Genomic DNA, 13,311 nt, shown 5'->3' on the forward strand with positions numbered 1-13,311 from the left:
AGTCATGCTCATAAGGTTACATACCCTGGAAGAATTTATGATTTCTTGACCATTCTTCAGAGAATGTGAATGATAACACAAAAACCTTTCTTCCACTCATGCTTAATGGTTGTGTGAAGCTATTTATTGGCAAACAACTGTGTTTACTCTTTTTAAATCAAAATGACAAAAGAAAGTACCCAAATGACCCTGATCAAAAGTTTACATACCCCAGTGACTTTGATCTGATAACATGCACAAAAGTTGACACAAACAGGTTTGAATGGCTAGTCAAGGTTCCAATCCTCACCTGTGACATGTTTGTTTGTAATTAATGTGTGTGTATAAAAGGTCAGTGAGTGGCCAAAAAGTTCAATTTTGGTCTCATCAATCCAAATTACTTTGTTCCAGAAGTTTTGAGGCTTGTGTCTGTGCAGAAATGGCTTTCTTCTGGCGACTCGGCCATGCAGCCTATTTTTCTTCAAGTGCCTCCTTATTGTGCATCTTGAAACAGCCACACCACAATTTTTCAGAGAGTCCTGTATTTCAGCTGAAGTTATTTGTGGATTTTTCTTTGCATCTCGAACAATTTTCCTGGCAGTTGTGGCTAAAATCTTTGCTGGTCTACCTGAATCCCTCATTTTCCACTTCTTAATCAGCGTTTGAACACTGCTGATTGACATTCTCAATTCCTTGGATATCTTTTTATACCCCTTTCCTGTTTTATGCAGTTCAATTATCTTTTCTCGCAGATCCTTTGACAATTATTTTGCCTTCCCCATGACTCAGAATCCAGAAACATCTGTGCAGCACTGGATGAAAAATGCAATGGTCTGTCAGAAGCCCAGAAACTCACTGACCTTTTATACACACACATTAATTACAAACAAACAGGTCACAGGTGAGGATTGGAACCTTGATTAGCCATTCAAACCTGTTTGTGTCAACTTTTGTGCATGTTATCAGATCAAAGTCACTGGGGTATGTAAACTTTGTGTAAACCTGTGTTTTTTAGTGATTCGTCCTCGGCGAGGGGCAGACCTTGTGGCACACCTGCTCACAATTAGCCCGCCAGTATTTAGGCTCGTCACTCACAGCTTGACCTTGCCGGTTATTGTTTCCTGAACCCCGCACGTGCATGTGCCTGCTTCGCCTCGTCAGTCTTGGTACGTTGCCTTTCCTTAGTCCTGTTAATCTTAACCTCTTTGTGTTTGTTTCCTAGCCTCCTTGATTTAAAGAGGACTTTATGCTGTGCTTAGTGTGCCCTGGCTTTTTCCCCGCCGACCACTGAGGAACCTGTTTTTGTTAGTATTACATGGTGTGCACTTCTGCCCCATCGCCTTTTGTTATCCTTTTTGGACTTATTAAATTTTTCCTTTGTTGTAATTCAATCTTGCCTCCCGTCTCTGCATCCCGGGGTCACACCCTTGATCAATTCATAACATTATCATTCATATTCTCTGAAGAATGGCCAAGAAATCATAAATTTTCCCATGGTATGTAAATGTATGAGCACAACTGTAACTACAAAGACCTGCTTCTGTAAATAAACTAACATCATGTTAAATCCTAGTAATAAATATTGTGATTGTTAGTCCAATTTATCGTATTTCATTGTCCATTTTCATAACAGAAACTAAAAGCTTAGTTGTTGTTGTGCAGTAAAGCCAAGTGCTTTATTCAACACAGATGACCACATTATAGCGTCTTTGGTGATATTTGTTAGCATCAAAAGAATATCCTTAATAGTATTAATAAACTAGATTAATAAATATCTTGTAGGCTCAACAGCATATACTGAATCTTGATATAGCTAGCAAACACTGCTGAACAACAGGGACATATATAGCTAAATAATGAGACAAAATATGAACTTGCACGGCATAAAACAACTGCAGACATGAATTGTAGATGACCAAGTAATATTTGTAGCAGGAAATCAACTGCAAACAAACTTATCGTTTTTCTCATTAGCGTCACGATCACAGCAGCACGGCACTCGTTATTTCAATCAAATACGTTATTTACTGATGCACGAATAAGTCCAACTTTGTCTTTCACCGATTAATGTTTAATTTGTGGACCCCTCCCGATGTAAAGACATGATGTGCCTCCAATCTTTTCTTCTCTAATTACCGTAAATGTCAAATGAAATGAAGTTGTGGCGAACAGTAACGTCCTGTTGTTGATAAATTGTTCAAATCATAAAAATAAAAAAATCTTAAGAGTGTATAAATTCACTCCATCCAATTGTAAGTATTTATTTCATGATCGCTTATATTTTTGCCTCTAAACCTTTCAAAATCCGCCCAAATCTGCACTGATGCAGGCAAATAATCAGTAGCCTAATGGGACCCTTTACTGTACAGAAGTTTGGGGAAATAATTATAAAACCAACATACATCCCTTAACAATCTTACAAAAACGGGCGCTTAGAATTATCCATAATGTGGGGTTAAAGGAGCATACAAATAACTTGTTTTTAAGGTCAAATCTGTGAAAATGTCCTCATTTAGTAAAATATTTGACAGGGCTTATTATGTTTAAAGCAAAAAGTTATCAATTGCCTGCAAATATTTAAAGTTTATTCATAGAAAGAGATGTGGGGTATACCCTCAGAGGAACGGCAAAATATAAACACACTTTAGCACTTAGCACAAGGAAAAGTTTTTGTGTCTCAGTCTGTGGGGTGAACATATGGAACAGCCTGAGTGACGAACTCAAACACTGTTCAAACATTGAGCATTTTAAAAAATTGTACAAATCTAATATTTTGGTTCGGTATAGTGAAGTCTAGGCTTCTTTTGAATGTAGAATAGAATAGAAAGTACTTTATTGATCCCTGGGGGAATTTCAGTGTGTGAGTATGAATGACTTATATGACTTACTTATGATGATATATTGAGAATTGTAAGCACATAGTTCTGGGAAAATCGAGTTATGTGCATCCAGATGAATGTGATAGAATGTGGTTCAGAGGAAACTGGATATTACTTAAAGTAACTATGTAAAAAAAGGAGGTTTCAAAAAGTGTATACTTCTTCCCATTACCCCTTTGAGATATGTTTAATTTTCTTTTGTTATTTTCTTTTATTTTTTGTGAAATAATTGATATTGCCATTGAGCACAAGATTGTTCACTGGACATATGTATGTATATTATGTACTGCATGTATGAGGTGGAGTTGACTATGACATACTCAATAAACATCAAACATAACCCAAGACCATCGCCTGAAACCCAGAAGTGTCCGGATGTGCCTCTTGGTCACGTGATTGCAACCCACCTATTAAAAGAAATGTAAAATAAGGAACTGCAGTGTCGCTTAGCTGCAGCTACAAACTGGTAGGTAACATGGCGCCCTGTAGTCACGTGAGTGCCTTTTGACCAATTATGGAGGAGATTGCTTGAAACCGGCTTGTCCATACTCTCTCTATACACGACTCTGACTTGTGGTACACGCACCACTGTTTGAGAATTGTTGCATTAAATTAATGAATAAATGCAGGGGAAAAATCAATGTACATTGAAATCTCAATTTTCAAGCTTAATCGGTTCTTGCACAGGGTTTGCAAAAAGACAAGTTTGTATAATGATGCAGATTTCTCCATAAGAAACAATGTAAATGTGAATAATCGGTTCCAATCTCGACAAAAGTCCATATTCTAATTAAAGTTTGTACACTTTGAGTTTGAACACAGTAAGGGTCTGTATATGAAACAAACATAACAAGGCTGGCAAAACGAGAAAAATGTAAACACTTCAAAGGCACCCAAAGTGACTGAATGAGAATTTTAAAGATTAAAGTACCAATGATTGTCACACACACACTAGATGTGGTGAAATTTGTCCTCCGCATTTGACCCATCCCCTTGGGGAGCAGTGGGCAGCAGCGGCGCCGCGCCCGGGAATCATTTTGGTGATTTAACCCCCAACTCCAACCCTTGATGCTGAGTGCCAAGCAGGGAGGTAATGGGTCCCATTTTTATAGTCTTTGGTATGACTCGGCTGGGATTTGAACTCCAACCTTACCCCAAAGTGTGCTTACCTCCCCCACAATGGAGATGCTGCCGGGCACAAAATGGCTGCCCTGCGAGACACACTATAAGTGGATGAAATGTTCGTACGCAAAGACGAGGCTCATACACAAAGCATATTTTAATTCGGTCTGTGGTTTGTAAATCAAAGTTTGAACAATATTTGTTAATGGACCTAAAAGTTTCTTTTAAAGATACTATATTTTTCACCAAGCTTCAAACTTACAAATGAAGTTTGGAGGTACCTTTTTTCAAAAAGCTTTTGGGTTGAAATGACTCACTTGTGAATCCATTGGTAGCAAGGCCGAGACAGCTAAACATAAAAGAATTTTCATCGCCTGTAGAGCTTCACAAAGCTCCTCCGCCTGTATCGTGCTCTGCCTTCACCCGCCCAATTCTCTACACTTCCACTTTGTCCGTGGGCATGAGCCCTATTGTTTCAGCCTCGTACTGGTCATAAACTTGATGCCTGTTCTGTCTCGATCCCTCGCATTGTTCACCATTCCTCTCTCTGCCGAGTGCTCCTGGAGATTACAAGTGCCATTTGTCTTGGTGGCACCTGGAAGGACGACAGTATGTCCCTAACGGATGTCAAACGAAGGTTAGCGAAATCAAGGCTTCCTTCTCCTGCAGCAAAGGGGCTCACGAAACATGCAAGCTTTTCTTATTTTCTAAAAGCCTAAGTCTTTGTATCGAAGCGCAGTTATACATTGAATTTAGGAGACTTTTTAGTATCTTTGCTGTGGTTGAATAGCCTGAAGCCTCCCGAGATGTCTCCCTGCTGTCTGGTTTGAACTAGCAACCCTAAGACTTGGGCAGGATTACCAAAGTTATCTCCCTGAAGCACACTCCAGTGCTGGAATCCTCCTGATTTAGCCTGCCTCGCCTTTTAATTTGTTCTGTAAGCAGGAGGCCAACAAAGGATCTAACATCTGAATTGGGGTTTTAAACAGACGATTCTCGGGCAGAAGCAATAGGAAAGTTTCCAGACAAAAGTCATTTTTCAGTATAGTGTTTATTTTACAGGACTATACCATCCTCGTCCCCATTTTATAAATACTTTGGATCCTGCATCATCCTCACATTTTACATTTACCCTCTATTGCCAATTGTGTAGCAAAGCATTTGTCAATCTAATGAGAATCATCGTTGCCCAGCATTTTTTATTTGTTTTGCAGGACTATACCATCCTTGTTGGAGCATGTCCCCACTTTATAAAAACTGTGGATCCTGCACCATACTCACATTTTACATTTTGTACCTCTGTTGTAAATTGTGTAGCAATTAATTTGTTAATCTAATGAGAATCGTTGTTGCACAACATTTGTTTTGTCATTTTGCAAGACTATATCATTCTTTAATGGGTCATGTCCCCACTTCAGAGTACAAATACAAATACAATAGATCCTGCACCATCCTCTAATTTTACATTTCCTCTCTGTTGCAAATTGTAAAGCAATCCATTCGTCAATCTACCAAGTATCAACGTTGTTTTCTTGCTTTTTTTTGTTGTCATTTTGCAGGACTATACCATTCTTGCTGGAGTATGTCCCCACTCTCTAATATAAATACTTTGCATCCAGCACCATCCTCTTTATTTATACTTCTCCTCTATTGCGAATTGTGTAGCGATTTATTCTGCAATCTACCGAGAATTATCGTTGTACAGCATTTTTGGGGGCTTTTTCAGGATTATACCATTCTTGTTGGGACATGTCCCCACTTAAGAGAATAAATACTTTGGATCCTGCACCATCCTCTAGTCTGAGCACGAACTGATGAAGCCTGCTCAGATGAGAGGCGAAACTTTTTCCAAGACAATCTGAACGGTCCTTTTGCGATCGATTCAATGTCCTGATAATGCAATGACCTGGATGAATGAGATTATTCGCAGGTGTGTGACTGTTTTCAGGGCTATTGCCAACACACCCGACTTAGTTTAATTTAGTTTACCAATGTAAATTGCATCATACAGCTTGGTGGAAATGTGGCTGTAATCATTGCTCATAAAACCCATTGACGGGTCAATTAATATTTGATATAACTAATAATTTTCTGTCTTCCTCAGACTCTCACGGGATGGATCTGTTTGCAGTGGCTGTCCATGAGTTTGGTCACGCCATTGGTCTGGTCCACACCTCAGCCATTGAGTCCATCATGAGACCGTACTACCAGGGTCCCGTAGGAGACCCTTTGAAGTATGACTTACCCTATGAAGACAAAGTCCGAGTCTGGCAGCTCTATGGTATGACTTTCAAAACAAGTCTACTTAATGGTGCCGACAGGCTCAATTTGGTATTGACACTTTTCCCCTGGCAAAACCAAGTTCTGTTTTTAGTTCAAAGCATGCAGAGGCGATACCATATGGGACATTGCTGGTCTCTCATTGGTTGAGCAGATGTGCCATTGCCACCACTAATAAACACACATGCTAACGTTAGCTCACTTTGTTGCTATGCCTTGGGCTCTGGACACTGCAGTGTTTTGGTCTCCACACTTTCCACTTTGCTGCATTTGCCCTTTTTGTTGCTGCCCTCAGTCTCATTTTGAATAAAATGTGCCTCCTTACTAATGCTGAGAAAAAAATGCAGATCATTTTGACTGTTGCATTGAATGAGGCAGACTATTTGAAGTTGAAAACTCAAATGTGGAAAAATGTCATCATACCTTCATATTAAAAACATAATTCTTGTTTTAAACATTACACTCAGGATACTGACAGGTATTTTTAAACTGGGACAAACTGGCATAGTTAATACAATGCGACTCACTTTAACATGATTCTCAAACTGTGGTACATGTACCACTAGTGCGGGGGTCGGCAACCCTAGCGGCTTTTTTAGAAATGTATAAACATGGAAAAAGATTGGGAAAAAATATATATATTTTGTTTTTTAATATGCTCTCTGTAGGAGGACAACCATGACACAAACATTCTTAATGTTTTCGAATGCTGTAAAAATGTGTGAAATACACATTTATATTGATAACTTCAACTTTTCTGTCAAAAAAAATTTGCTTCAGCACCTGTGACACATGTTTTTTTCACCACGCCGTGGTGCCAGGCAGGGGGCTGTTGCAAACAAAACAAATACCTGCGCATGCATCTACATTCTCAAACATGAACTGCATCAAATCCAAATACCGCACCGGTCTCACAGATAAGAGCTTTGCACTCCTGCGTAAAGATTAAAGTTACATTTTACATGCTCGATGCTGAGAAGCTGTCCAGTGACGTTCGAAAATAGAAGTCACATTACAATCCTGTCATAGGCACATACTTAGTAACAAAGTGGCTGTTTTTATTTGGTGATTTCTGATTTTTTTCAATATATATTCGGAATGACACATAAGGATATTATTGTGTTTTGTTGCTTAGGTCCGATCGGCTGCGTTGTATTGTGCGTGTCAAAAGAGAAGAGGATGCTGCTGCGTTTACACGTCGACACTGACTTACTTGGCATTTGCAGAAAACAAATGAGACAAGAATAATGCACAGAAATTGAACTTAAACGGTATTATTTTAATTGTATATACTTTACCTTTTCAAAAGGCGGATGTTTTTTTTTTTTATAATTGCAGGCTCCATTTTATTGCACTCTGTTGCCCAGATAAGGAGATCATTTTATTGTATTACTGAAAATTGATGAGGACTGCATTTTCTTTCCATGGTGAAGTCTGAAATTATAGAAGGCCTATTATGCACATCTATTTTGTTGTAGTTTTTTTTTAATCCTCAAAATAAAAATGACATCAATAATCTGATTTCTTTATTTTATTTCTATAATTTCATTAATGCAACGAAGTATAATACATTGATGGTGAAAAGAGTTTTAGAACGATTGGTTTAAATGGTTTGTTATCTATGCTGGAAACAATACATTGGTAAAACATGGAAATTAATTGTCATGTGACCTCATTACACATTTCCAACAATGGTGACAATTAGCCTTTATGTAAGCAATAGCACACTACAAACAACTAAGCAAGTATTACAGTATTATATCTCATTAGATGACACTATATCATTGCGCAGGTGTACTTATTGATGTGGCTGGTAAAGCTCTATTAATGGGATTTGACCTTTCACCTCATCACAGGTGTACGTGAGTCTGTGTCCCACACAAACCATCCTGGCACCACTTCCCAAACGTCTGAACCTCCCATCCTGTTGGACATTCCACAAAACAAATCCATTCTGCAGTAAGTAAACATCACTTTTATTTTACAGGAGGGAAAAAAAAACATTACATTTAAGAATGCAGCAGAGACGATGCAATGAAAAACATCCTGACACATGTTATTAGGATAATGGCTTTTAGTGTACTTTGTGCTTACACAGGTTACTGTACGTTAATTGAAATTGCATGCAAGTTGACGGAAGCGTAAAACTGTACCCAAAATAGATAAATCCAGTCATTTATAAACATTGTGCTCTTAATGGCTTATGCTAAAGGCAGAAAAGTTCAACTTCATAATGAGCAACATTCACATTTATATGGCTTTCTGTTCTGTGGAAAGTGCAGTGGTGTTCTTCTAATTTGCATGAATGTTTTCCACACTCATGCTGAGAAACAGACGTAATGAAGCCATGCAGGAATACGCAACATGGCCTGCACAAGCAGTCTTTGCAGCTTAATATGAAATAATGATATGAGGTGGCGTATCAGTGCAGTGCATCGGTGAGAGTTCGCTCGGGAGCCAGCCCAGCTAATTAAGTGGTTCCCCGAAGCAAATGGAGCTCCTGTCAGCGTGTATCTTCTTCCATTATCAGGGATAATTAGACTTAAATTTGTCCATTTATGAAACGCGTGCATGTTTGAGCCCTAACGTGAGGGGAGGGCGCCTCTCTGGTCCAGCTGCGGGCAAAAAATTAACATGTCTGAGGAAACATATTTTTTGACTGAGGCTACATTGCCTCACTTTTAACTGTGCAGGTTTTTTTAAGGAACTTTAAAGGCCTACTGAAATGATTTTTTTAATTTAAACGGGGATAGCAGATCTATTCTATGTGTCATACTTGATCATTTCGCGATATTGCCATATTTTTGCTGAAAGGATTTAGTATAGAACAACGACGATAAAGATTGCAACTTTTAGTATCTGATAAAAAAAAGGCTTGCCCCTACCGGAAGTAGCGTGACGTAGTCAGTTGAACATATACGCAAAGTTCCCTATTGTTTACAATGATGGCCGCATGAAGTGAGAGAGATTCGGACCGAGAAAGCGACAATTTCCCCATTCATTTGAGCGAGGATGAAAGATTTGTGGATGAGTAAAGTGCAAGTGAAGGACTAGTGGGGAGTTGAAGCTATTCAGATAGGGAAGATGCTGTGAGAGCCGGGGGTGACCTGATATTCAGCTGGGAATGACTACAACAGTAAATAAACACAAGACATAAATATACTCTATTAGCCACAACACAACCAGGCTTATATTTAATATGCCACAAATTAATCCTGCATAAAAACACCTGCGTGTTTGTTACGCTAGCTCCTAGCTCCTCTGCTAGCTCCTAGCTCCATAGAACACGCCAATACAATTCAAACACCTGATCAACACACACAATCACTCAGCCCAAAAGACCGTTCACCTAACCCAAGGTTCATAAAGCTTATATATTTTTAAAAAGCTTGACCGTACGTGACGCGCACATACGGTCAAGCTATCAAATGTTTAGCAGCCAAGGCTGCATACTCACAGTACCTGATATTCAGCTGGGAATGACTACAACAGTAAATAAACACAAGACATATATATACTCTATTAGCCACAACACAACCAGGCTTATATTTAATATGCCACAAATTAATCCTGCATAAAAACACCTGCGTGTTTGTTATGCTAGCTCCTAGCTCCTATGCTAGCTCCTAGCTCCATAGAACACGCCAATACAATTCAAACACCTGATCAACACACACAATCACTCAGCCCAAAAGACCGTTCACCTAACCCAAGGTTCATAAAGCTTATATATTTTTAAAAAGTTACGTACGTGACGCGCACATACGGTCAAGCTATCAAATGTTTAGCAGCCAAGGCTGCATACTCACGGTACCTGATATTCAGCTGGGAATGACTAAAACAGTAAATAAACACAAGACATATATATACTCTATTAGCCACAACACAACCAGGCTTATATTTAATATGCCACAAATTAATCCTGCATAAAAACACCTGCGTGTTTGTTATGCTAGCTCCTAGCTCCTATGCTAGCTCCTAGCTCCATAGAACACGCCAATACAATTCAAACACCTGATCAACACACACAATCACTCAGCCCAAAAGACCGTTCACCTAACCCAAGGTTCATAAAGCTTATATATTTTAAAAAAGTTACGTACGTACGCAAAAAAAAGTTGCGCACATACGGTCAAGCGATCAAATGTTTAGAAGCCAAAGCTGCATACTCACAGTAGCACGTCTGCGTCTTTGTCATCCAAATCAAAGTAATCCTGTTAAGAGTCTGTGTTGTCCCAGTTCTCTACAGGCGTCTGTGTATCGAAGTCAAAAGTCCTCCTGGTTAGAGTCTCTGTTATCCGAGTTCTTCCATCTTGACTGCATCTTTCGGGAATGTAAACAAAGAAGCGCCGGCTGTGTACTGTTGTTGCTGACTACGTTCGAAAAATACGTCCATTTCGCACCGACAACTTTCTTCTTTGCTTGCTCAGCTTCCTTCTCCATAATGCAATGAACATGATTGCAACAGATTCACGAACACAGATGTCCAGAATACTGTGGAATTATGAAATGAAAACAGAGATTTTTCGTATTGGCTTCAATGTGGAAGGCATACCCGTGTTCGCCGGGCTACGTCACGCGCATACGTCATCCTCAGAGGCGTTTCGAACCGGAAGTTTAGCGGAAAATTTAAAATGTCACTTTATAAGTTAACCCGGCCGTATTGGCATGTGTTATAATGTTAAGATTTCATCATTGATATATAAACTATCAGACTGCGTGGTCGGTAGTAGTGGGTTTCAGTAGGCCTTTAAGTAAAACAGGTTCTGGCATATTAATTAGTTCTTAAACCATGCAATTATGTATGTAAATTGTATTGTTAGCCATACAACCACAAAAATGTATAAGTCAAACACAATCTGTTTCAGGATGCTGGACCCCGTTTCCATATGAGTTGGGAAATTGTGTTAGATGTAAATATAAATGGAATACAATGATTTGCTAATCATTTTCCACCCATATTCAGATGAATATGCTACAAAGACAACTTATTTGATGTTCAAACTGATAAACTTTTTTTTTTTTGCAAATAATCATTAACTTTAGAATTTGATGCCAGCAACACGTGACAAATAAGTTGGGAAAAATGGCAATAAATACTGATAAAGTTGAGGAATGCTCATCAAACACTTATTTGGAACGTCCCACAGGTGAACAGGCAAATTGGGAACAGGTGGGTGCCATGATTGGGTATAAAAGTAGATTCCATGAAATGCTCAGTGATTCACAAACAAGGATGGGGTGAGGGTCACCACTTTGTCAACAAATGCGTGAGCAAATTGTTGAACAGTTTAAGAACAACCTTTCTCAAGCAGCTATTGCAAGGAATTTAGGGATTTCACCATCTCCGGTCCGTAATATCATCAAAGGGTTCAGAGAATCTGGAGAAATCACTGCACGTAAGCAGCTAAGCCTGTGACCTTCGATCCCTCAGGCTGTACTGCATCAACAAGCGAAATCAGTGTGTAAAGGATATCACCAAATGGGCTCAGGAACACTTCAGAAACCCACTGTCAGTAACTACAGTTGGTCGCTACATCTGTAAGTGCAAGTTAAAACTCTCCTATGCAAGGCGAAAACCGTTTATCAACGACACCCAGAAACGCCGTCGGCTTCGCTGGGCCTGAGCTCATCTAAGATGGACTGATACAAAGTGGAAGTGTTCTGTGGTCTGACGAGTCCACATTTGAAATTGTTTTTGGAAACTGTGGACGTCGTGTCCTCCGGACCAAAGAGGAAAAGAACCATCCGGATTGTTATAGGCGCCAAGTTGAAAAGTCAGCATCTGTGATGGTATGGGGGTGTATTAGTGCCCAAGACATGGGTAACTTACACATCTGTGAAGGCGCCATTAATGCTGAAAGGTACATACAGGTTTTGGAGCAACATATGTTGCCATCCTAGCAACATTACCATGGACGCCCCTGCTTATTTCAGCAAGACAGTGCCAAGCCACGTGTTACATCAACGTGGCTTCATAGTAAAAGAGTGCGGGTACTAGACTGGCCTGCCTGTAATCCAGACCTGTCTCCCATTGAAAATGTGTGGCGCAATATGAAGCCTAAAATTCCACAACGGAGACCTCCGGACTGTTGAACAACTTAAGCTGTACATCAAGCAAGAATGGGAAAGAATTCCACCTGAGAAGCTTAAAAAATGTGTCTCCTCAGTTCCCAAACGTTTACTGAGTGTTGTTAAAAAGAAAGGCCATGTAACACAGTGGTGAACATGCCCTTTCCCAACTACTTTGGCACGTGTTGCAGCCATGAAATTCTAAGTTAATTATTATTTGCAAAAAAAAAAGAAAGTTTACATCAAATATATTATCTTTGTAGTGCATTCAATTGAATATGGGTTGAAAAGGATTTGCAAATCATTGTATTCTGTTTATATTAACATCTAACACAATTTCCAAACTCGTATGGAAACGGGGTTTGCAAATCGCTCATAAACTACAAGAAAAATTCAGCCTCGTCGACCTGATGGCGCCCACTCTTTTGCTTAGTCAGATCTCATTAATTCCTCCACAGGCAACGGTTAAATATGAACAAATCTGGGCGCGGTAAGATCAGTAAAGTGCAGGAACAAATGTGCTCTTTAAACATTAAAGAGACAATAAATGTCCACTTTTAGCTGTTGTTGTTTTTCCAGCACTCTTTCTCTCTCTTTCTCAGGCTGGCGCGAGACGCCCCAGACCGATGCAGCAGCTACTTTGATGCAGTGGCCCAGATACGAGGAGAGGCCTTTTTTTTCAAAGGTAAAGTAAAGGGAGAGTGACAGAGGCAGAGTTTTTTTTTTCTTTTAATGAGCAAAATGAGTTCACAAGTTGTGGAAGGAAGAGTATGTGAGGAAAAAAGGGTGAACAGGAGGAAGATGGATGAGGGAGGGTTTGTTGTAGACGCCCGACTGAGCCAGCTGAGCCCCGCTGAGAGTCAACGCTTCCAAAATTGCATCAGACTTTCATGTGCAGTAGCCTCCCGCTGACAGCAGCAACAGGAAAAAGGCTTTTGTACCCTCATTCTAAGAGCTGTTGACTTTACCTGACATTGTA

At 39.6% G+C, this 13,311-nt stretch overlaps 1 protein-coding gene across 1 annotated transcript in view; it reads left to right on the plus strand.

Moving 5' to 3' along the window:
* Positions 1–13,311, plus strand: part of LOC133638483 (matrix metalloproteinase-17-like) — a 178,242-nt gene that overhangs the window by 143,060 nt on the left and 21,871 nt on the right. Inside the window, exons 5-7 of the mRNA XM_062031147.1 lie at positions 6,085–6,261; positions 8,117–8,219; positions 12,935–13,017. Of these exons, the coding sequence (XP_061887131.1) occupies positions 6,085–6,261; positions 8,117–8,219; positions 12,935–13,017 (363 nt within the window). The remainder of the gene's footprint in view (positions 1–6,084; positions 6,262–8,116; positions 8,220–12,934; positions 13,018–13,311) is intronic.

The sequence above is a fragment of the Entelurus aequoreus genome, linkage group LG21, assembly GCF_033978785.1.
Source record: "Entelurus aequoreus isolate RoL-2023_Sb linkage group LG21, RoL_Eaeq_v1.1, whole genome shotgun sequence".
Classification (NCBI taxonomy): domain Eukaryota; kingdom Metazoa; phylum Chordata; class Actinopteri; order Syngnathiformes; family Syngnathidae; genus Entelurus; species Entelurus aequoreus.